Source organism: Sturnus vulgaris, chromosome 2 (genome assembly GCF_052056855.1).
Source record: "Sturnus vulgaris isolate bStuVul1 chromosome 2, bStuVul1.hap1, whole genome shotgun sequence".
Lineage (NCBI taxonomy): Eukaryota > Metazoa > Chordata > Aves > Passeriformes > Sturnidae > Sturnus > Sturnus vulgaris.
Genome location: NC_142244.1, coordinates 39,164,678 through 39,187,338, shown reverse-complemented (window position 1 = coordinate 39,187,338; position 22,661 = coordinate 39,164,678). Strand labels below are relative to the sequence as shown.

General features: G+C 37.6%; 1 protein-coding gene across 6 annotated transcripts in view; it reads left to right on the top strand.

Annotated features, from left to right (window-relative positions):
- The window catches only part of GRM5 (glutamate metabotropic receptor 5), a 247,122-nt gene that overhangs the window by 204,944 nt on the left and 19,517 nt on the right, over nucleotides 1-22,661 (top strand). For all 6 annotated transcript variants that reach the window (XM_088159342.1, XM_088159343.1, XM_088159344.1 and 3 more), the window contains 2 exons: nucleotides 1,227-1,353; nucleotides 11,882-12,821. In XM_088159342.1, coding sequence (XP_088015468.1) covers nucleotides 1,227-1,353; nucleotides 11,882-12,821 — 1,067 coding nt within the window. The remainder of the gene's footprint in view (nucleotides 1-1,226; nucleotides 1,354-11,881; nucleotides 12,822-22,661) is intronic.

The following is a 22,661-nucleotide window of genomic DNA, read 5'->3' as shown; positions in this document are numbered from 1 at the left end:
ATTCTATTTCCAAATGAATGAAATCCCAAGATACAATTTATTCTGTAGGACAGATATTCTGTTTTGCAAGTAGCTCTAGTCTCAACTCTTGCAGAATAAATACTTATGCTCTTCTAGCCTTTCCTTCAGTTTAAGTGTTTTGGTGTTGCTGTTTTTCTTCTCATATTCTACAACAACAACAACAACAACAAAAACCAAACAAAATCAAAACAAAACCAAAAAAAATTTAAAAACCCAAAAAACCGAAAACAACAAAATCACAAAGTCTGAAGTTTTTGAAATCTCCATGTTGCTGATGAAAATTAGACTATAAAATTTTTTTTGCATTGCAGCATTGCAAAGAGCTAGCCAATTCTTTTTGATTATGCTCCTTTACATGTTTGGCTTTGAATTAAAATTTCAGTAAAGATATTTGGCTTTGAATACACTTTCTGAATTTATCATTGCAAAAGATAAAAAAACCTATTTCTTATGTTATAATTGGGAGTATTTGTTTATAAACTGTTTGGGAAGAGCAGAGAAAATGGGGATTTTTTTTTTCAAAAGAAAGATATATTAACAAGAAACATAGATGTTTCTAGAGATGGTAAATAAGGATCTTAAAAAATCTACATTTCAATCATAAGCATTTGATAGCAAATTATGAAATGAGAAATCGGGTCAGATGTTAGAATGGAGAAGATTCTCAGTGTTAAATGGTAATTATAAATGCAGTAATTAAATAATTCTGGAAAAGGCATGTTCAGTTTGATGTCTGGAAAAATCAGCTTTAATAACTCACTCCCTATTGGATGAAAAATAAGCATCCAAAAGTCTTTGGGTAACCAACCCTTAGGGACATAATACTGTTGACATGTTTCTCTGTATGGACCACATTGTGGTGGTTCATACAGAAGATAGTCTCTTCACTATCATGCACTGACTTCCATAGGCACATTGACAGCTATGGAGCTTTGCAAATTCTAAGAGGGAAAAAAAAAGTATTTTTTGTCATTCTGTATCTCCACTTATACTTCTCTGTGATTGGAGGATTCTTTCTTCTAACATAGAACATAAAACATTTTTGTCAAATTTTTGTCTTTGAAAACATATAATGAAAAAGGAATAATAAAATTTTAAAACCTCTTCTATTAGGAAAAAAAAGATATTAAAAAAGTAAATAACTAACTGGGTGAGCATGAATGCATGTTTATGCTGCTAAAACAAAATGTCAATTTTTGTCTCAGGTGATCCGTAAAGGAGAAGTGAGTTGCTGTTGGACCTGCACTCCTTGCAAAGAAAACGAATATGTCTCTGATGAATACACGTGCAAAGCCTGCCAGCTGGGCTCCTGGCCCAACGAGGACCTCACAGGTAAATGAGTGGAGGTTGTGCTTGTGTTGTCAATGAAAGTGCTCATCTAATGAGCTGAAGGAACAAATTGCAGATACAGGTGAGTATGAGGATTGTTTTGGTCAGAGGGAACATGACAGTAAAGCTAAAATTTGAACTGAAGCTGATATTTATCTCCTGAACCTGATCCAGGAATTATTCACATAGTTCAACTCCTTTCTAAAGACCTGAATTACTAGATCTTGAAATTAATAAAAAATGTCCAGGTTTTCTATTCAGCTGTGTCCTAACCTCCAGCTGGTAATGCAGATCTTACCCTTCCCCAAATAGAAACAGAAACTAAGTTTTTTCAGAGAAATTATTAAGAAAGATCGAATTTAAGAGTTTTATTATCCCCTCAAGCAGAGGAACAGTGCACTACTTTCTTTTTTAATCTGACAAAGTTCTGGTTTAGTTGCTGCAGTTACTACTGCTAAAAGCTCAAGTGCTCTAAACAGACTTTGGTTTGCAGTAGTCCTTTGTTCATCAGAGTCTTCTGGAACACAGTGCTCATCCTTGCCATAGACCTCTGTACTCTTGCAGAATGCCAGTTAGGCTTCTTTGGAGATAAATTACACCAACATTGTATCCCATAGCCTCTCTTCTTTATGACTAATAAACAGAATTCAAGTATTCGAACGTTCAGAGCACAAACCTCTTCAAAACACTGTTCAGTGATCATGTTCTCACTGTGCCAGGCTTTGTGTAAACAAGGGAAGAAAAGAAGTTTTTTCCAAGAAGAGGTGACAGACCTGATTTGCGTATAGTTTCTACGGATGAGGAGAAAAACTGAGGTGTGAGGGAAGGCAAAGGAAAATACAGTTTGCTGCATGAATTTATGTAAGTGGGAGAGTGTAAAGCAAGGTTTGGCCTCTAGGCAGATTTTTATTTATAAAGTTGATCTTTCCTGCTTATGGATTCTTGCATTGTTGTGATAAATGAGCTTGACTACCAAATTATTGCAAGAATATAATTTAACCATAAAACTGATGGGGTACTTTTCAGAAAATATCAAACATGACACTTTCCCTGAGAAAAAAAACTTTCAACTGAGAAATAGCAGTAAAATGGACTTTAAAGTTCTGCCATGTCTATCCTCTTCTCCTCCGGTTCTGCCTCCCTGGGCAACAAGCCAGCAAAGCCTTCTTCTCTCAGGGAAAGATTTCTTATGACAGGAGAATGGAGAAGGGGAGTAAAAGAGAACAGGCTGCATGTGTCCCCTGGAGTATTGAGGGTGTGGTCACAATGTGAGTTATACTTCTCAGAAGCTTCCAAAGGCCACGTTGCAGGGACCAGGCTGATCAGTTCATGAAGGTCAATTGGTGCAACTGTTCTGCTCTTCTGCCTCCACGGATTTTGTCTTTGTTTTTGTACAACAGAGATGTTGTAGATCCCAACTTATGCCCTTGTTTAGGTGAGCACCTGGGGTTTTACTCAACATAGATCAGCTAATAAAGCAACTGCTACGAGTCAATTAGGAGGGCATTTGCTGCCAGTGCCAACAGAGTGGGCAAAGAACCAGTAGTGGGAAGGAACTGTCCACTTAGTGAGTTTGTGTAATTGGACACTGAGCACCATACATAAGCTAACGTGAAGTGACCAGACCTCCAAATTGACCCTCAGGCTCCATGCTTGGAGCTGGCTCCCCAGGACATACATATTTCCATGGTTCAAGCATGACATGGTATTGTGGGCTCATGGGAGGATTTACCCTCTGAAAGTCTCACTTTTCCCTCAGAATGGAAGAGTGGGATGGGTTGGCACCTCAAAAGCTTTTGTAGGTTGAGTCAATGGTTTTCCACCTATCACTGATTGTTTTTGAGGAAATCAGTTGTATTTTTATTCTAGCCAACAGATTTGTGCATTAAATGAGCAAACATTTTGTGTTTGTTCGCAAAATTACATTTTGCAAACCATTCGTCTGGCTTCAGACATGCATTTTATGTCTTTATGGGGACCAAAATCAATCTGTATACAAAGGAACCCTTGACATCAGTGCCAAGCAATGTTCCTCAGGAGATCTAACATTTGTTCCTCAGCCAGGCACAAATTTGGCAGGCCCCATTTGGAAACCATTCCCCCTCTCTTTGGCCTCCGTGAGCACGGCTGGTGGAACGTGCCCTCCTAGTAACAGGACACCCATCTCACAGCTTCAGAGCTGTCTAGTCCCCACCCAGCTTATTGTCAGCATGATGGCTGGATCTTGTCTAATTTAACTTTGCATCACAAAGACACTTTAAGAAATCTATTCCCAGCTTATACATACAAAATAATGAGCTATATTTTTAATGATCATATTACCAGTGCCAACTTTTGTGCTTGTAAAAAACCTGCCTCTAAATCTTGTTTACAACATAGGATTTAGTAATAAATGTGCATTAAAAGTAAGGAGAGGTTGATGTATTTTGTATTCTGGCAAGGAAATTTCCATTCAGTTTATTAAAGTATACAGCAATCTCCTTGAAATGTCCCTACATCTGATACTGCAGCGTACTAAGTCTCTTTGCTGCTTGATAAAGCCATTTCCTAGGGAATGTCAGCTCCACAAGGCTACACATATAAAACTCATTAGAATAAGTCTTCCCTGCATGATCACCTTCAGATGAGAGTCCTGTAAATTTATCAGCCCCACACGTGAAATGGCTTTCAACATGGAGCTGCACCTCACTGTTTGCCAAGATGTGACCTTTGATAAAAACTTGTTTGGAACCTTATCTTGGCTCACATAACAAAACATTGCTTATATCTTTCTTATGCTCAATGATCAGCATCAGGTTTGTGCCACAAACTTCACTAAATAAAACATGTAATGGCAGGGATGTTACTGACAGAAAGGAAGACAGATTAATGCACTTTTTCAGCCACCTATGGAATATCAGAATTCAGATGCAGCAGGGAGAAGACAGAAGGGGTGCAATATGTGTAGGAAAACAAAGTTATTCTCAGCACAGAAAAATACGTTGAAGTGCTGAAGTACAGAAAGGCACAGAGAATCCAAAGTGGTGGAAAAGGTAGGTGGGAATAAGAGTTTCTCTTGATTAAATCAGTTACTGGAAAATGTCTCCATCTAGAAGTGAAGCTGAGGCAAGAAAGGGAATGCTAACTGCCCATATTTTATTTCGTCACAAATTTCAGATTGCTTTTGCATACAATATTCCCCAGAAATCAGGCTCCTCCTTAGACAGAAACACAGTAAGTTGCCTCATTTTCTAAAGATGTATGTGTACTTACCCCAACATGTACCAGAAGTAATTTTCTTCCTCCTGGCTTAGCAAGTTAGGCTTCCCAATCTGCTGTAGCTCCCCTAAGTCCCCATGTGTTGTGTAGGCAACATCCACACAATACAACACTAATTTACACATTAGTGTGGCCAGCCGGGCAGAGCCACAGACTACAGCAGGAAGGACTCGGTGGTTCAAGTCCATCCCAGTATATCCCAGTCGCTCCAGTCTTCCTCAAAGCTCTTCTTTGCATTATATTTACAGCAGGTGGAAGAGAAATAGATGCCTCACAAGCTTAGATAGAAGTGGACGGATTTTCTTAGTGCTGATGACCAACATTGATGCTAATTTATCAAAAGCTTTAGAAGAATCTGAGGACGTGGCCTTCTGCCCTCAAAAATGATGCTCTAGAAAGACCAAAAAAATTTTGTTCCATGTCTCAGAGCTTTTCCAGTGTATGTAGGAACATCTTAGTTACTACTAGCATTTAAGGACGTTTTTGAGGTGAGAAAGAAGCAATTATTCTGTCTTTCTGATATTCAAGGACAGCATACAACAATACCAAAACCAAAGTTTTGTCTAGTGGCCTCAGGAATGGCAAGAAAACTAGATTATATTAATTTTAGTTAAAATTGGATTATTTTCAGGTTGTATTGACATTTTTCTCAGTCTCTGTGTATTCCAAAAATGCTGATTATTTGATTTTCTTAATTGGATTCTGATGAAAATAGGAGCTTAACTATTTACACCTCTTGAAATATTTTCTTTGCCATTCAAGGGTGACAGTATATATCAGAAATATATATTCTTACTATAACTACAAAAATGCTTTCACCAAATAAAGTACATATAAATAGTCACAAATAAAGTAAAGCCAGGATAGCCTTGTCATGATTTTGCTGTCCATCTGGAAGTGGCAGATAAGAGATGGATTATCCAAAAAACCCTTGGGTGGAAAGGACTGAAAAATGCACGTGGCAGAAGTCACGGGTGCCTGAGCCTCAGTTGTCTCATAAGACTGGATTCTGCATCTCATCCAAGCACAAGGCAATTCATCTCTTGCCCAAAATATTTTCAAAGGGTAACTACTTGCTCTCATCAGGGTGACTTCTTGTATTCCCTCTTGCTAAAATGTTGCAGCCATGGGTGATTTCAGCAATTGTCTGATGTGGGTCTGAACAAAATTTAGTCTGTGTTGATTTTTGTGCTGAAACATTACTAGGATCTTGCTTTTGATCATAATTGTTAAGGCTGTAATTGGGACTGAGGGTAGGAGAACACAATTTTCATCTGGTTATTTCTAGTGTTATAGATGCACATCACAAGAGATAATGTCCAGTTTTCACCCTGTTTTCTGTGCCCTTTATTTCTCTTTCCTTTTTATTTCTTACTCCAAGTGAAATGTAGCCATTGCTGTAAGTCACTTTCCCTGTCTTCCTCTTGGAAAAGGTATATGTGGATGAGTTAAGGGTTCAGGTAGCAATATTATGACCAGGATCTCATTTTCTGCTCCCTTGGTTCTGGGTTTGTACACTTTTCTTCCCTGAATTGCTTGTTCCAGGTAAGGTGTGAACTTCAGCTTCCAGCCCAGCATGAGCCACACAGCACTTCAGGCTCAAGGGAGCTCATTCAATATTGCTGAGCTCAACGAGCAGCGCTTGGAGGCTCCCGGGCTGGATGAAAGGGATCTCGCCAACAAAGCCAGAAGGATCCACTTGTAATTGTGCCTTATGTTATGGAAAGTTTGCATTGGAACAAAACATTTACAACACACACAGCCAGCACTTTTTAGTGAAACTTAAATCAAAACAGTAGAGCTGGCATAAGGATAAACCTGATTGTTGTAATTCATCAGTTGTTCCCATCATTCTGCACACTTGTGTAATCAAGGAATAATTTCCCATATGGTCACAAAGTAACTTTAATGTGCTATTCTAAGATTCATGGCCTTGCCTCTGCAATGCACAGATAAGTCCACATATTCCAGTTCCTGGGGACTCAAGCCCCTGAGCTACAGATGCTCCAGCTTTCGTGGTTTAAAACATGAGCGACCCCAGATCCCTGCATAGGTGGCAGAATACACACATGCACCGTCATCAGCTGCCTCCGTTTGCCTCCATTGTGCAAAGCCACCTTTGCTGATAGCTTCAGTAAATGTGCCAGTCTGGGAGCTGCAGCAGCTAAGACACCTCTGCATGCCCTGCTATTGCAGCAAGGTCAAAAGATCCCACCAGAGCAGGGCAAAGGACAAGTGACTACCAGTAATTTACCATAGCACCAAAACAAAGTTCTGACACGTTAATGTCCTCTCTCCCTTCAGATGGTCCAGATTCCATGTGAAGGTCAGGATCCTCATATGTCCCCCAGGACTCAGGAGAGTGTAATCCTCTGTTTGGATAATGTTGGGGTTGAAAAAAAAGCAAGAACAAATTATAAAAGCTCATCCATCAGCTTTATGTAGATTTTTATTCTGATGTTGGCATTTTTGTATCTCAACTTTCTATATATGTGGAAACCTAAATAAATAGTCAAAATATCCCTCTCCCATCTTTTGAGATTAAAATGAGAGAAAAATTTAGAAGCATTAATATAAAATATTTAATTTCATAACATGAATAGACTTTGAATAATGAGTGCTAAATACCATATGAAGACACATTACTAAAATGTAGCTAGGTTGTTGTTTGAGTTTCACCCTTGGTATTTGGATTTCTGGTAACCCTAGAAGGATGTCTGAAAAAATTACCAAGAAAACCAAATCTATTTTTACAGGTCGAACTTGCTGGCCAGGATGCTAAAACCAACTGAAAAATATTTAGAACTTACTAAACTAGAAGCAATTTTCTGCCAGTTTTAGTCCCCATGTGCAGATTCAGTGAGCTTTAGCTCATGATGTTAACTTAAGAGAATTTATTGAATTACCTTCACTTTTCAGAGTCAATCCTATTCACAATCCCTATTCCGTCAAGTTTACCTTTGAAAATAGTTTAGTTACGTATTTTATATTGGTTACCATGGAAGGGATTTCTCAGTGCTAAGCTAATACATTTTTATGGATGCTGGAGGCATCTTGTAGGTGTCAAGGTTATAAAAACAAATTAAAGCAGTGCTAAGCATCAAATCCACAGAAAATTTGGACTATAATATAGTGGTTTATATCTGTAAACTCTTCTCCCAGATGAAATAATTTTAATCCAGTATGAAAGATCAGAAATAAGGGACAAAGTTGCCTCTACAGAAAGAGGACAGTGTACTAATAGACCTACTAATACACCTATGGCAGTGGTCAGGCCTTCAAGATTATTTCCTCTTCTTGTTCATGGCAAAATTTAGTCCATCCATGAAGTAGCTAGGGGCTTTTCCAAAATATCAGAAGCTGCATTTTTTTTTCTCAGAAGATCCTTAGACATCCTTATCTGTATTTTCTTGGTGATTTTTGATGGTCTTTCGAGGAAACCTTTCCCCGGCATATACAATGGAATTCTGATTTTTTTCTATCTGTTCATCTTGCTGTTCACATGTGTATCTGATGTCTTGCTCCACACTGGCTATCTTTCTGGTCAGAAAAGCATAAGGGTAGTTTTATGCCAATTTTACTGGGGCTCCAGGCACCCTTGAGCATAGAACAACTTGACATCTGGGACAAATTGGACTGGGTCCAAACAGCCTTTCCACAAGCCAAAGATCACCTTAATGCCACAGCACACTGTGGGCACCATAGGACAGGACTGCTGGCTTCGTTCCACCTGTTTCTGAGCCAGCTAGGACAGAAAACTTTCCAGGTGCTTGGAGGCATTGATAAAGTGTAAGAGGTAGGCTGTGGGGCGTTGTCATGGCCATTGACAGGAATGAGTTCTTTTTGTGGTGCCATTTTTCAGCTTTTGTCTTGATATAGTCCTGGTCATCAATCTAACATGATCACTCACAGTGCTGTTTTCCCATCTTTCTTTTACTTGATCTAGTTGTCCTTCTCTGAAAAGTGCCATTGTCTGAAACCATTACCTGCAAAATTATTACATGAAAACTTCACCAATCTTTGTTTCACGAAGATGATCCAGTCTTTAAATCTTAATTGAGGAATAAATCATTGCAAAATTTAGCAATCTCCTTGTAAAGTATACTTAGTGATGGGAAAAATAGGACAAGTTTTCAACTCTTTTCTCAGGTATTTCACCAAGAGAATGTAAAAAGAGTAATAAAGCAAGGAAAGCATGAAATAGTCTGAAACTAATGAGAACACTTGGTTATGATTCACCTCTCTACTACAATGCAAGAAATGAGGCAAAATTTAGCCCCCATGTCATTGCCTGCATGCAAAGGCCAGCTGCCAGATAAAGACCTTTTCTCTTCAAATCTGTCTAGAATATGTAGCAGTGTTAGAAGCTGGAAACTATTTGTTTCCACAAAATATTTGTTAAATCTTGCAAAAACCAGAAATAGATTTAGAGGTCATTTACTTATAAAACTTCCTAGGGAAGAACTCACAGTGAGATATCTGCACACAAGAGGGATTTCTTCTTATTTCACCCTTTTTCACAACCCTCACTTGTGTAAAATGTTGATTTTAATGATATGATTACTGTGGTACTTTAAACTTGAAAAAGTCAGAAAGAAATAGTCTCCCTAACACTGAATACTGAAGAAGTAAACCCATTAAACCAGCAAGAGTTAAAAAGGTAAAACTAATGCAGTGAGAATGTTTCAGAAAAAAAGTAATGTCTTTTTTATGTTTAGGTGTGGTAATAGTTTTAGTAATGCAAGAGAAAGTTTTCACGTTAAAGCAGGCAAGTATGGATGGCAAATTAATTTGTATTCAGTAAGGGGCCCAATTCTCCTACACTAAAGTGACTGCAAATTTGTATACTTTAATTGCATTAATGTCAAAGACTCATTGACCCCAATCCCACTGATTTTTCTACTCTTTTTAAGAACACAGAAATATCTTTCTTGTACTTTTGCAATCTAATTGAAGGCATTTTATCTTCAAAAATATTATTTCTGTAGAGGTACAGAATGCAAAAATACGTGGAGAAAAAAGGAGTTAGGCCTAATATCTACCTATACTGTTTCATGAAATGATTTTTACTACTAAGAATGCTAGTGGCAGATTTGGAAAACTCTAAGCTCCACTTAAAATGCAAGAAAAGGCATACAATAGATCTCGCATGCAGAAATTCCCAAATTATAGTCCTGATATATTTGTATTTATATTTATAGTTACAGTTATAGTTATAGTTATAGTTATAGTTATAGTCTTTGTTTTTATTTTTATTTTTATTTTTTATATTATTTATATTTCCTGATACATTTACTCCTGCTTATCAAGTCATTGAGATCCTAGGTTGCCTAATTAATTGAAATTTCTTGACATCTACATACCCAGCAGACAGTCCTAACTACCCTCACTGCAGAAAATACAGATGTGAGCACCTGGCACTCTGTCTTCACAGGGTGAAAGGTTTTCTCAAGAGCCACAAGTCAAGATGACAGTCTCCTGCATGACCTAACCAGAACACAACTGCATGATCACAAAAATTAAAAAAAAATTGAAGTAATTTAGGTTTTGCAATCAAGTTTAGTCAGCCTCAATGCAAGAATAGGGGAAATAAAAGCTTTTAGTTGCATTTTCTCCATTCCATCATCCACCCCCTCCTGTCCTGCCCTGTCTGGCAATGCCAGCATGTCCTCTGTTTTCAGGAAGTTACACTCCAGAACATCAAGGTCCTGCCTTTTTTTATTACTGTATTGGGTCCAGCTGAGATGGAGTTCATTTTCCCCATGGCAGCTCTCACAGTGCTGTGCTTTTCATTGGTAGCTAGAGACACACTGATAACACAGCAGTCATTTATCAAGGCTGTCTCTCCAACATTCCTCCCTCTGGAGTATGTATGCTGGCTATGACCAAGGTCTTGTGAGGGGACACAGCCATGACAGCTGACCCAAACTGACCAAAGAGACATCCTGTACCAAATGATGTCTGCTCAGCAATAAAATGGGTATGTGCACTTTTTTTGTTATGACGTTTTTGTTCTGGAGCAACTGCAACATTTACTGAAGCCCTGCTTCCCAGGAAGTGCCTGGATATCACCAGCTGATGGGAAGCAGAGAACAAATCTTTTGTTGGTAGGCACTGGTATAGTATACCCTGGTGCCACAGGGCACAGAACCCATCTGCATCTTGAGTGAAAGTCATGAAAAGAAGCGAGGTCAAAGGACCTGAAATGGAGTTTTAGTTTTTGGGAGTAAAATGCAAAGATGGATGCCATCATGTGCCTATGGCTGTAGTCAGCAACACAACAACTATGTCTGCCCAGAAATCCTGGGCAGAAAGCAGAAACACCTATCCAGCCTCAACAGTGCAAACACAAAGGAGGGAAGAAGAAGGGATGACAGCAACAAGTTTTCTGACAAAAAAACTTGTTTGCTTTTTGTTCCTTTACTCCTGTCTATTGATCTGTACACTGTAGAATTAAAAGACTTTTTGACTTCCTATGACCCAGATGAATGGAATGATTTACTAAAACCTATGCAAAACTGGAAAATGAGTGTCCTTAAATGGGTTGCACTGCTAATTCAGTTTTATTTCTAATTTATTAACTTCCGTTTTATTTCACAAGTTAAATTAGGTTTTAATTCTTCAAAAATTTCATAAGGATGAGTGGCAGAAAAAGAAGTACAGTGTGCCATTCCAAATTACTTATTACTTACGAGTCCAATTCTAGAAAATTTTAGAAAAATTTTAGTTAGAAACTAAACTAACTAGTTAAAAAAAAAGCTAGCACATCTGAGAAACACTCTCTCTTTTTTTGACGGTTAGAATCTGCAAGATTTCTTTCCACAATCATTAAGCAAATACCAGTATACTTCATAGTATGCAGTATAATTAGTAGGATTGACATCTAGTCCTTTAAGTGCAAATAGTATGCAGAGAACTCTGAAGCAGGTTGTACTGAGGTAGTACAATTTACTGCAGAAATTTTTTCTTAAATTCCTATATTTCATAGAATTTAAAAGGCAAATTCCCACTGTGAGAGGTGACTTATCCTAATCAGCTTGGTCATCATGTTCTATTCCAGATAAAGTGTATTACTGAAATAAGCTGTCATTGAAATCTACTTATTGTGCCATTATATTGACATTATTTTAACACGATCTGAGCCTACACTCAACACAATGGCAGTTTCCTGAAAGACAAAAAGAAGAGAAATACCAGAAAAACCTTTAAATATCATTAAAGAATCTCACATCTACATACTTCAGTTTACCTTTCTCTTTCTCTTTTCCTGTAGGTTGTGACCTCATCCCTGTCCAGTATCTCAGATGGGGCGATCCCGAGCCAATTGCAGCCGTTGTTTTTGCATGCCTGGGTCTGTTGGCCACGCTGTTTGTTACAATTGTATTCATTATGTACCGTGATACCCCAGTGGTCAAATCGTCCAGCCGAGAGCTTTGCTACATCATTCTGGCCGGCATCTGCTTGGGTTACTTGTGCACTTTCTGTCTGATTGCAAAACCTCAACAGATTTACTGCTACCTTCAGCGCATTGGCATCGGGCTCTCGCCGGCTATGAGTTATTCTGCTCTAGTCACCAAAACCAACCGCATTGCAAGAATCCTGGCTGGAAGCAAGAAGAAAATTTGTACAAAGAAGCCTAGGTTCATGAGTGCCTGCGCCCAGCTGGTTATTGCATTTATCTTGATATGTATACAATTAGGCATCATAGTTGCCCTCTTTATAATGGAGCCACCAGATATAATGCATGATTACCCAAGCATCCGAGAGGTCTACCTGATTTGTAACACCACCAACTTGGGTGTTGTGACTCCCCTTGGATATAATGGGTTATTAATTTTGAGCTGCACCTTTTATGCATTTAAGACAAGAAATGTCCCAGCTAATTTCAACGAAGCAAAATATATTGCCTTCACCATGTATACCACCTGCATCATCTGGCTGGCTTTTGTGCCAATATATTTTGGAAGCAACTACAAGATAATCACCATGTGCTTCTCGGTGAGTCTGAGTGCCACGGTGGCCCTTGGCTGTATGTTTGTGCCCAAGGTCTACATCATCCTCGCCAAGCCGGAGAGGAACGTGCGCAGCGCGTTCACCACGTCGACGGTTGTCCGCATGCACGTAGGGGATGGGAAGTCATCTTCAGCTGCCAGCCGCTCCAGCAGCCTGGTGAACCTGTGGAAAAGAAGGGGATCATCCGGTGAAACACTTAGGTAAAGTTTTCTAATGCGGGAGTGTGGGGAGGCAATCGCGATCTTCTGAGAGTTACTAATGGTGGAAAGACAAAGGGAAGTGTGCTAACTTCCTTTGCCTCTGCCTTGGGAATGGAGTGAGTTGTCTGTCCCACATCTGCAGATTTTGGGTTTGATTTAGTCAAAATGCTGTGCAAAAACAGGAGACAAAGCAATAGGAAAACAAAGCTGGAAGTACTGGCTGTGACAACTGTACATGAATCTAGGGAGAAAAACAAGGTTGTAGGAGGAAAAATAACCCAAGAGCAAGAAATCCAACTCGTTGCCTTGTCCTGAATGCACCCATTTACAACCTCTTTCCCTTGAGTTTCATAGTGTCTGTATTTTGCCTCTACAGCAGTAAGACAACAGGGCTGCTGTAGAGCTCCATAATTGAGGTGAAGTGTTAAACACATGAGTCATCATGAGCAGCCGCTCTACGGCATCTGAGGATTTATTCCACATGACTCTTCTATTATACCTTTTATCTTCTGTACCCTTGATTTTCCTTTCTTATACTATCTCTTCCTAATTTCTTTCTTTTTGTCCTCACCTATCTTCTCTTCCTTACCTTTTTCTGTAAACATTCTCCTAACTAACAAATTCAGCTGCTCTCGGGCCCTGCTCTGTCCACCCTTCCTGCTGTTGAACAGAAGCTCCCTTACGAGATATTTCTTTGTTTCTTCCTAAGGTATTATTTGAATTCAGCAATCATGAAGACAACTTGTATGTTCAATGTATAAAAATTATCTTATGTGAACACTAAAGAGAAAGGAGAGCTCTGGAGTAGGAACTGCCCTGCTCCATAGACAAAACCTGTAGGTGTGCACCTTGCTCAGGGGTTGGTTTTCATCCTTTGCTCCTTTCACTTTTGGTATGGGTGCTATGAGGATAATATACATTATTAAATGCTGGCATAATTAAAAATTCTGTCTATATGAAACTGCAAAGAAGCAATTTTGTCATTCCTCAGTTATATATGTCTAGCCTGGAAGTGATATGTAGCTAGATTTTTCTCCTCACTGAAACACACACGGATTTTAGGATTGATTATATGAATATTTCCAGACATGTCATTGCTCACAACTGCAGCTGGCATGGAATAAGGACAATTTGTACTTCTATTTATGTGTGAACCACAATTTAGATCTGAGGGAGGACTTTATTAGTAATACCTGCAGGTTATATTATGCCAAAGTGATTATTTTTTTCTGTCAGAACATTACTAATGATTCTCTTTCAGACACTATGAAGCGGTACAAAAATGGCCAGTCTATTACAAGATATTTTATACTTATTATCAGTTAATGATGGGGTTTTTTTTCCAGTTCTTTTCCAGGTGCAGAGTAGGATGATATTTTCAAATGATAAATCATTTTTCAGATTAAGTGATGGTTACCTGAAATATCCTTTTCTGCAACGTTTGTCTCTATGTATAAATGACCTGAGGTATTCAAGTTAGAAGCCCCATAGCAACTTTTGGGACTATTAAAAGAGTAATTCTTCAAAATATGTCCTCACTAGAAGGCATTCTTCTTTGAGATCATTATTTTCCCTCACTTTAGCTGCAGAACTCATTTGCCACATTGCAACCTTTTTACTCAACAAGTTGTAGTTATAGATGACAGAAAGACCTCAGGCTTGGGAAAGAATTTTTTGTCATCTGTTCAGATCTGGTTTGGAAAGACATTGCTCTAAAATCTTTGTTCTGAAAAGAAAAGAGCATACCCCATTATTAAATATTCTAAATGACAAGATGAATTTTCTTCTTTTTTGAGGACTCTCTTTTCATTTCTTGATATCCTTTAGTGCATAGATATTATCTGCAGTAGGGACATAGTAGTAGAATATAACAGATCATCATCAACAAAGACTTCTTTTTCAATAGCACTGTCTTGGAATTACTTCAATCCAAAAGAGCTTTGAGAGTGCCCAGAATGTGTGTGTAGGGATGAAAATGGCAGCAGAAATCTGACACATTGACATATTTTCCTGGATACAAAAACTTGAACTTTGCATTTGAAACTTGGAGAAAACGTACATGTCATCAGCGGCGTTCATCAATGCACAAAACTGTAACAAAGAAAATCCTCCAGATAGTCGTGCTCGGTCAGCGTGTGCCTCAAAGTCTAGGCATCCAAGAGCAAAATGATTCCATCGATCCTGGGAAATTCTCTCTAATAATGCCAATTTGATCACATGAAAAAGATTCCTAAAGGTGATGAGTGCATTTTAAAATGGTGCTCAGGACTTCACCTAGGTCTGGTACAATCTCTAAGAAACAACAGAAAACCACTGTCAACTTTAATTCCATTTAGAGTAGAAAATGAACAGAGTTCCACCATTTTACTTTATAATCAAACATTTCTTTGGAAAAATCTAGTTATACAAAGCAATAGGTTTCAAAGTATTACTCAGTACAATGCTCAAAAGATTGTTTGGATAATTATTCAAGTAAACACCAAAGTATTCAGAATCAAAGGAAATATGTACCAGAACTTCATGGCATTATTTAAATAGCTCAGAGGGGTTTTATTTAAAAGAGAGTGAGTCACTGTTGAATTTTAAAGAAACATGCTATTTAAGTCACCAGTGCATAGAGGGGGCTCTATCATTAGCATTTTGCTTCTTGACACTAATTTATAGCATAGTGTAGTATTGCATCAAATCATTGTCAAACAGATAATGCCAATGCACCATTCGGAGCTTTCACATCAGCCACAAAATGACAGACAACAAGACTGCTTTTGCCTAAATAAAGCAATGCATCTGTTACAGTCCTAAATGACTTTTTGCATGGGGTGTTCGTCAATTAAGAAAACTCAGGCAAGCTGTGGCTGTGTGTTGGAATGAATCTTCACACAATGAAATATGTAGGAAGAGAGAGTAAAACCATTCATCACCCAGTGAGATGAAAACCATTTTGACTAGGCTACTGTGATTCAGCAGTACTCACCAAAGGATATTCTGCCCTCATTCAAAGTAGGGCTAATGAACCTGATATTATCAGAAGTGACTTCACAAAGGAGAGTGCTACATAGCTGGAGTCAAAGCCATATAACTGGTTTAAAGAGGCATCTGGAACTTCTGATTCTAGTCATCTTACCAGTTAGTTTCATAGAGACTAAGAAGGCCATGAATACATTGAGTAAATCTTACCTTGATAAGCATATTGAGTGAGTATATTATCATATATGCCACACAGCCTTTTTGCAAGGGTCGAAAATGCAGGGCTATTTTATCCTCTCCTGGCTCTCAAATAACTTGCTATTCCACGGAAGATAAAGGCTGTATATTTCTACTGCAAGAGTTGCTATTATGATATTTCTAGCCAGGACTGCACATCAAAGGGTCTCAGTCATGTTACCTTGACCTGGAGAATAGTGCAGATATTCAAAAGCTCCTTTTAGCTTTCTAATATCATTGTCCTGGATTTCTCACCAAAAAAAAAATTAACCACTGGTTGCTTATGTCTTTTGGAAAGTGTCTTTAAATGGGCCAAAGCACACACGCTCCATTTTCCAAGCTTCACAATCATCTCCCCACAACTACCTGAAGAACAGCAAGATTTCTTGCCTTTAAAGCAAGTAAAAAACTGTTCTGAGCAGCTAGCAAAGTATTAAAAACCTCCCTAAATACTGTCTTTCATATATATATATATATATATGTGTGTGTGTGCTATTTATGTCTTTAAAACCCTACTGGTGTTTTTCTCAAAAGAGAGAAGCCTATAGATGCCCAGTACAAGCCAAAAGTACCCTCCTAAAAAAAACCAAGACAGATTATCATCTTTTTAATGAGCACTTTAAATCTGCAATCCAGGCAGGTAGCTATGATCACTCTAAAGGAAAGAATCATCACCAGCTAAGTCAGATAACGTTAAGTATATCCAAGATATATTGACTGTGTTTTGTGCCTAATTACTCCATACAGCTGTGAACAGCACAATACTAGACAACAGAAGAACTATGCACCTATGTTTCTGCACCTTATCATAGACACTTTTCCATAAATCTTTTTGAGACTAAAGCTTAACAACCCGGTGTGGCAGTTATACTTTGTTCTACTTGGATTTACTATGTGATGAAGTATTTCCTAATCATTTAAACATAAGTTATGGCTGTCAAACTAAGCAGATTGCTCACCGGTTTTTTAATGTATTGTCTTGTCCACTTGAGAAGTTTGTCCTTCACTTTATGATCACAGAATTGAGCATTGTTCTGCATGCATCTGCAGAAGTGGTAGTACTGACAGCTTTTATCCAGGACTGGAGATTCCCTGTCCTAATGAGCCAAACTCACTGTTAGGGGAACCACAACATTTTTATTATATAAACCACCATCATTTTGTTTTATCTTACTAACTTAAACAAAGATACTCACACATCCACTTCAGAATCAGGTTTCTCCCTGTCAAGTCTTACACTGGTACATCAGAAAAAGCCATCAGGTGCCTGGGTTCACATGCTGTTAATTGGCATTCCTTTTCGCCTATGAAGAAAACATAGTAAGCGTGGTAGATTTTTTTCCCACTGCATTAAATTCACTCCTGGGCCACCAGTGTCTACAGTTAGGGTATAATTAGACAGGCAGTTCCAAACTGTGCCATAATGAAATATTTTGGAAACAGGTGTCTACTATAACACTACATGCTCTGTTTCTGCAAGGAGCAACTGCTTTTCTCCCTACTCTATTCTCTTTTCCTGTTTATGATTGACTATAGCTATTTCATTGCCATTCAAACAGGAACTATTTTGGACCAGAAAATAAGAAAGTATGCATGGATCAGCCTAGAAGCTGCCATTCGTGGTTAGAAATATTCCAGTCTAACTATTATATCATGCATCTGCAGATAATGATGCATCTGCATCAGCACCAAAATCCTGAGTTGAGCTTTTTCAGAAGTCTGAATTGAAGTTTCTCAAGAAGTCCACTCTATTTTCCACAATAAATTTTAAAAACAGTACTTCTAATGTTGAATATGATCAAAATTCATATAAACTACTGAAAAAGACCAAGTGAATAAAAAATGTGAAATCTTCTTCAAGGCTTCACTACTGCTATGCTGAATTATGAAGAAAGTCCTGGGAGGACATTGATTTTCCAGACATATGGGAATCCCCATCAGAATAAACTTCTGCCTCTGTTACACACACCGTGCCAAGGTCCCCAAGATGCAACCCATGCATTTCCCACTGTCCAGATATCAGCTTTTCTCTGGATGAAAGCCACATACATGAAAAAGTAGATAGATTTGAAGTCATGGTCATCAAGCTGTGATCAAATCTTTTTAGAGTATATGTGTGCATTATCAGCTTGAGAATTTCAAATGTAAATGGGAAAGATTCAAATTCCCTTTGCCTCAGCAACTTGCCTGAGATATGAAACAGGCCTGCTGTTTGACATGGAGCTTTTAGTCCTTTTAGAGAGATTTTTGTCAAAAGCTGAAGCTGGTTCCCTTTCCTGATGTGCAGACCCATTGATAAAGATACTGACCTTGAGTTTCTGCCACAGCATATTCTATTGAGACACAGTTTTATAGTGCAAGTGCCAGTTTTGTATTCATATATATGCAGCTTGAACCATTTCTCTGACACGTTTTGAACCATGATCAAAGAACACTACACCTAACTTCCAAACTAGTTTTTAAACATTTTTACTTGCCACACTTCTACAGAACACAACCTATAGGTTCACAATCAAAATTTTCATAAGCAAAGGGCTGAGATACTCCTGGTGATCTCATTGGTCTTACAGTACACTAATACTAACACTCCATCAGGTCTATTGCCTGGCAAAATGAGGCAAAACATAACTTTCTTGAACTCTAGACAGTCACAGATTTCATAAAAGTCAACACTTCTGCAGTTTCTGCAAGCAGTTGAACTGATTTAAACATGGAAAACTAGAAACTGAATATAGAAGAGGTTGTAACCCCACAAGACTGAGCTCAAGACTAGTGCATAACCTGTTGTGTGGAGTAATACCAGCAGCTTGTGATATATGGCAGCATGGGTTGCTTTTCTACTGGAACTTGGTGGAGCCATTCTGTCTTGTATAAACACTGATTGAAAAAAAAATTGGAAAAAAAGAGTTGCTTTCTAGACTGGTGAAAAGTAAAGTAATTTTTATGTCAGTCAGTGGCAGAAGAGAGGTTCTACCTGTCTTGTACCCCATCAGGCTGTAATAATAGCTTTGCACTAAAAGATCTTTCCAATTCCAATTTTATTTCACCATAGGAAAAAAACATACATGGGGGACATTATTTGAAATCCTGAAGATTTATAGACAAATGAAATAATTTAGAGGTGATTTTTAGTGTTTCTAATCAGCTTTTGTGTTTACAGAAAATTAATTGGGAGATTATAAGAGAATGTGAACTGGGAGAATTAATGCTTAAGAAGTTACATTCTAGAAATTACTGGCACCATCTCTGAACTGTAACAGTGACCAGCTTTTAGCCATTGCCCACCTCAATGCAATAAATCCTTGTAGAGACTGAAAAGTTGAAAGGCTGCTCAAAACAGGACTGCATATTACTGTAGGGCAAAAGATGTCACAGAAAAAATAATTGAATTGCAAAAAATAAGTTAATTTCTCCAGATGCTCTTTATAATGAGACCCTTGACTACAAATTGCACAAAGTGATTAGATGCCTCTGTATTATGAGTTGATGGCAAAAAATTGAGGGCTAAGCTTGTTACATGACTTAATGTAATTACAGCAGATAACAATTTACATGAGGTGAAGGTTTGACCCAACGAGTATTGTTCTTACTTAAAAAAAGAAAGTCTGGGCATAGTGATACATGATATTATTTGTTTCCTTCATAGCCTTGTTAAAATTGAATTTTGATGCATGCAGGATAAAAAAATTGACTCTTCAGAGAAAGTCATTGTCCTTTTGATGGATTAGTCTGCATTTATTAATGAATCAGTTCCCAAATGGATCATTTGGAGCTACTTTAATCTGATATGCTACAAAAATTTAGATTGAGAGATTACCGAATGATTTGAGTCCTTCACTTTTCCCTAAATAATTTAGTCTTGGTGTCTTTTTGGACAAGCTTGACACTGTGATTCATTAAACTTCAAATACTCTGAAGTATTTGAAATGACTGAAGAATATTTTATAAAACTCAGTGAAAGGTATTACTGAAAGCTTTTAATAAATTGCTGCTAAAATATTCCATCTGTATAATTAATTTATACTCTTGAATGACCTTATTACAACGGTTTTTGTGTACAGTGCTAGTGTTGTTGTTTTGAATTTTCCCCTCAAATTTAATTAAAATATTGATTGATTGATTGATATAATTTTTTTGACTGCATTAACTGAACACATCTTCAAACCTAATATTAGGCATTATTGTATTATTAAGATGCTGTTACCAATATTTTGAAACAAATATCATGGCTGAAGTCTGCAAATTAAATGACATTGTGAACAGTCCCCGCCACTGTTACCTACATATGCTTTAGGTTGCAAAATGAAGTCTTGCTATTGTATTGCAAGAAAGAAAAGGAAGGAACAGTGAAGATGGGACCCAACAGTTCTATATTTATTTAGTGAAAGCAAGATTTTGTATTTTTAATAACAATGTTAATCCCTTTTACTTTTTTCTTTTTTCATCTTCAAGCCCATCTCCCAAAATTTTGATGAGAAATTAATGCACCATACACTATATCACTACAGTCCATGTCACACATTCTGGAGAACACCCAGAGAAGCCATGCAGAATGTCTCATGGTCATTAGCATGCACAATGCAGGTCCTGTCTACCAGGTTTGTCTACCAAAGGAACTTCTGCTTCTTTCTACAGAAAACTTTGATAAAAACTGGCATTGTAATTAATTTGATGCACTGTAATTAATCTGATAAACAGAAGACTAGGACATATACCATCGTCCTTCCAAGGTCCACCAAGTCACGAGCCAGTCTGCCACTGTGGGAACACCTGTATGAATTATAATGAATGGTATTTGTACTTGTATCCTGAATGTTGATGTGGACTGGTGGAAGAGATGGCATTTCATCTGGCTGAGAGCTGTGTTTGGTGGGAGATATCTTTTCATGAGTGTGACTGAAATTTAAAGCAGATATCTGCTAAAATGTATATGTTTATAATATGTAAGTATTTTAATCTGCATTTAATAGCATTATATATTGAATGTTTATATAAGTAAGACACTACTGTATGAAAATCCTGTACAATGGTTTGTCCAGCATTTCAGAAAAAACCCTTCTGGAACAAGGGAATTAAACAGACTGGTAATATTTTGCTATCAGTCTAATCTTCTCTTGAGCCACTGTAATGCTTTGTATATCATTCCAACAAAAATGTAATTTTAATTCACCAGCTGCAATTACATATGATTGCTTAATTAGAATGAGCTTTTAAAAAAAAGTAAAATATTATGCTACACTTGAAAAAAATCGTAAGTTTGGCTCTAAAGGAATTTTACTTGCTGAAATTGTACTAATAAGCAAGTAATATTTATATGTTGTTTCTTTTTTTAAATGAAAAAAGTGGAATGCTTAATCATATACAATTTATTTTAGCCATTACATAAATGGGGAAATTTCACACAATAAACTGAGACCCTTTCAAAATATTCAGTGCAATATGCTGCAATTTCAAGATAGCATGACCAATTCCACAGAATCGATTTTCAAGAACACAGTACATTTGTAGTTCAAAGCAGCCCCTACAGTAAAAACACTAAATATTTTTCATATTCCTTTCTTTAGTATTTATGCAGAAATCTGCAAGTATAGATTGTCTTACTTAATCTAAAGGCTAGCTTTAACTTTGTTGCTATGAAATGTAAGTTCTTTATAATTTATTTATATCAAGACCAAGGAATATTGCAGGTGAAATATACTGCTTGTATGTAAGTTAACAGGGTAAAGCACACATTGGGTACTCAATAATTAATAACACTTCTGCATGGAAATATAAGATTGCATTTGAAGTAGGGATTGATGGCAGCTCTCCATCTCCAAGACAATAAATTACCTTTGAATTGCATTTTAAAAATGTAAAGATACCCTGAGATACCTTCAGTTAAACTTTTTTACTGAAAAAGAGAAAAAAAACCCTTATGTCAAGGAGTAAAAGCCAGTTTATAATTACCTATATTGTTTTTTCAGATTGTTTGGAAAAATACTTTTTGCTATTGCAAGCTCTTGTCTTTTGAGAAGTCTCTCACCCTGTATAGGGTGGGCATCTTAATAGAACCTCTCCCTTACCATAGATTATTTTTCAATGGTACAACAATGTCTATTGACCAAACTATTCACAAATATAGGCTACGACATAACTTCCAGGTCTGGCCTGCCAACATCCTCAGGATAGGGGATGTACAGCCATGTGACATGTGCTGCTGATCAAGGTATCCAACACCTTCTGCATAGAAACTGGGAAAGAGCAGAGGTACAAGGGACCATGAAAAACAATGGGTCTCACCCTAACATGAAGTCAAGACCACCAGGATACCAACATATGGATCTACTCTGAAGGCATAGTCTAAAAAAAGCCCATTCTCCATATCTAGAGACTTGTCAGCACAAGAGGGAAAAAAATGTAGGGATCTACAGATACATAAAAGCTGATTCCTACAGATTTTATTAAATCACTACTGATCTCACTCAGGATGACGATATCCATATTCCTCCTTTGTTTCCCATACTATCCATTAATATTGGTCTACAAGAGGAGTTTTGTTGGAAGGTGAAGAAGGCCAGAGAGAGATCTAGAAGTCCTTCAAACCTGAGCAGTCTCACTAGGGTTTCCTACTATGTATCACATCTACATTGGCTT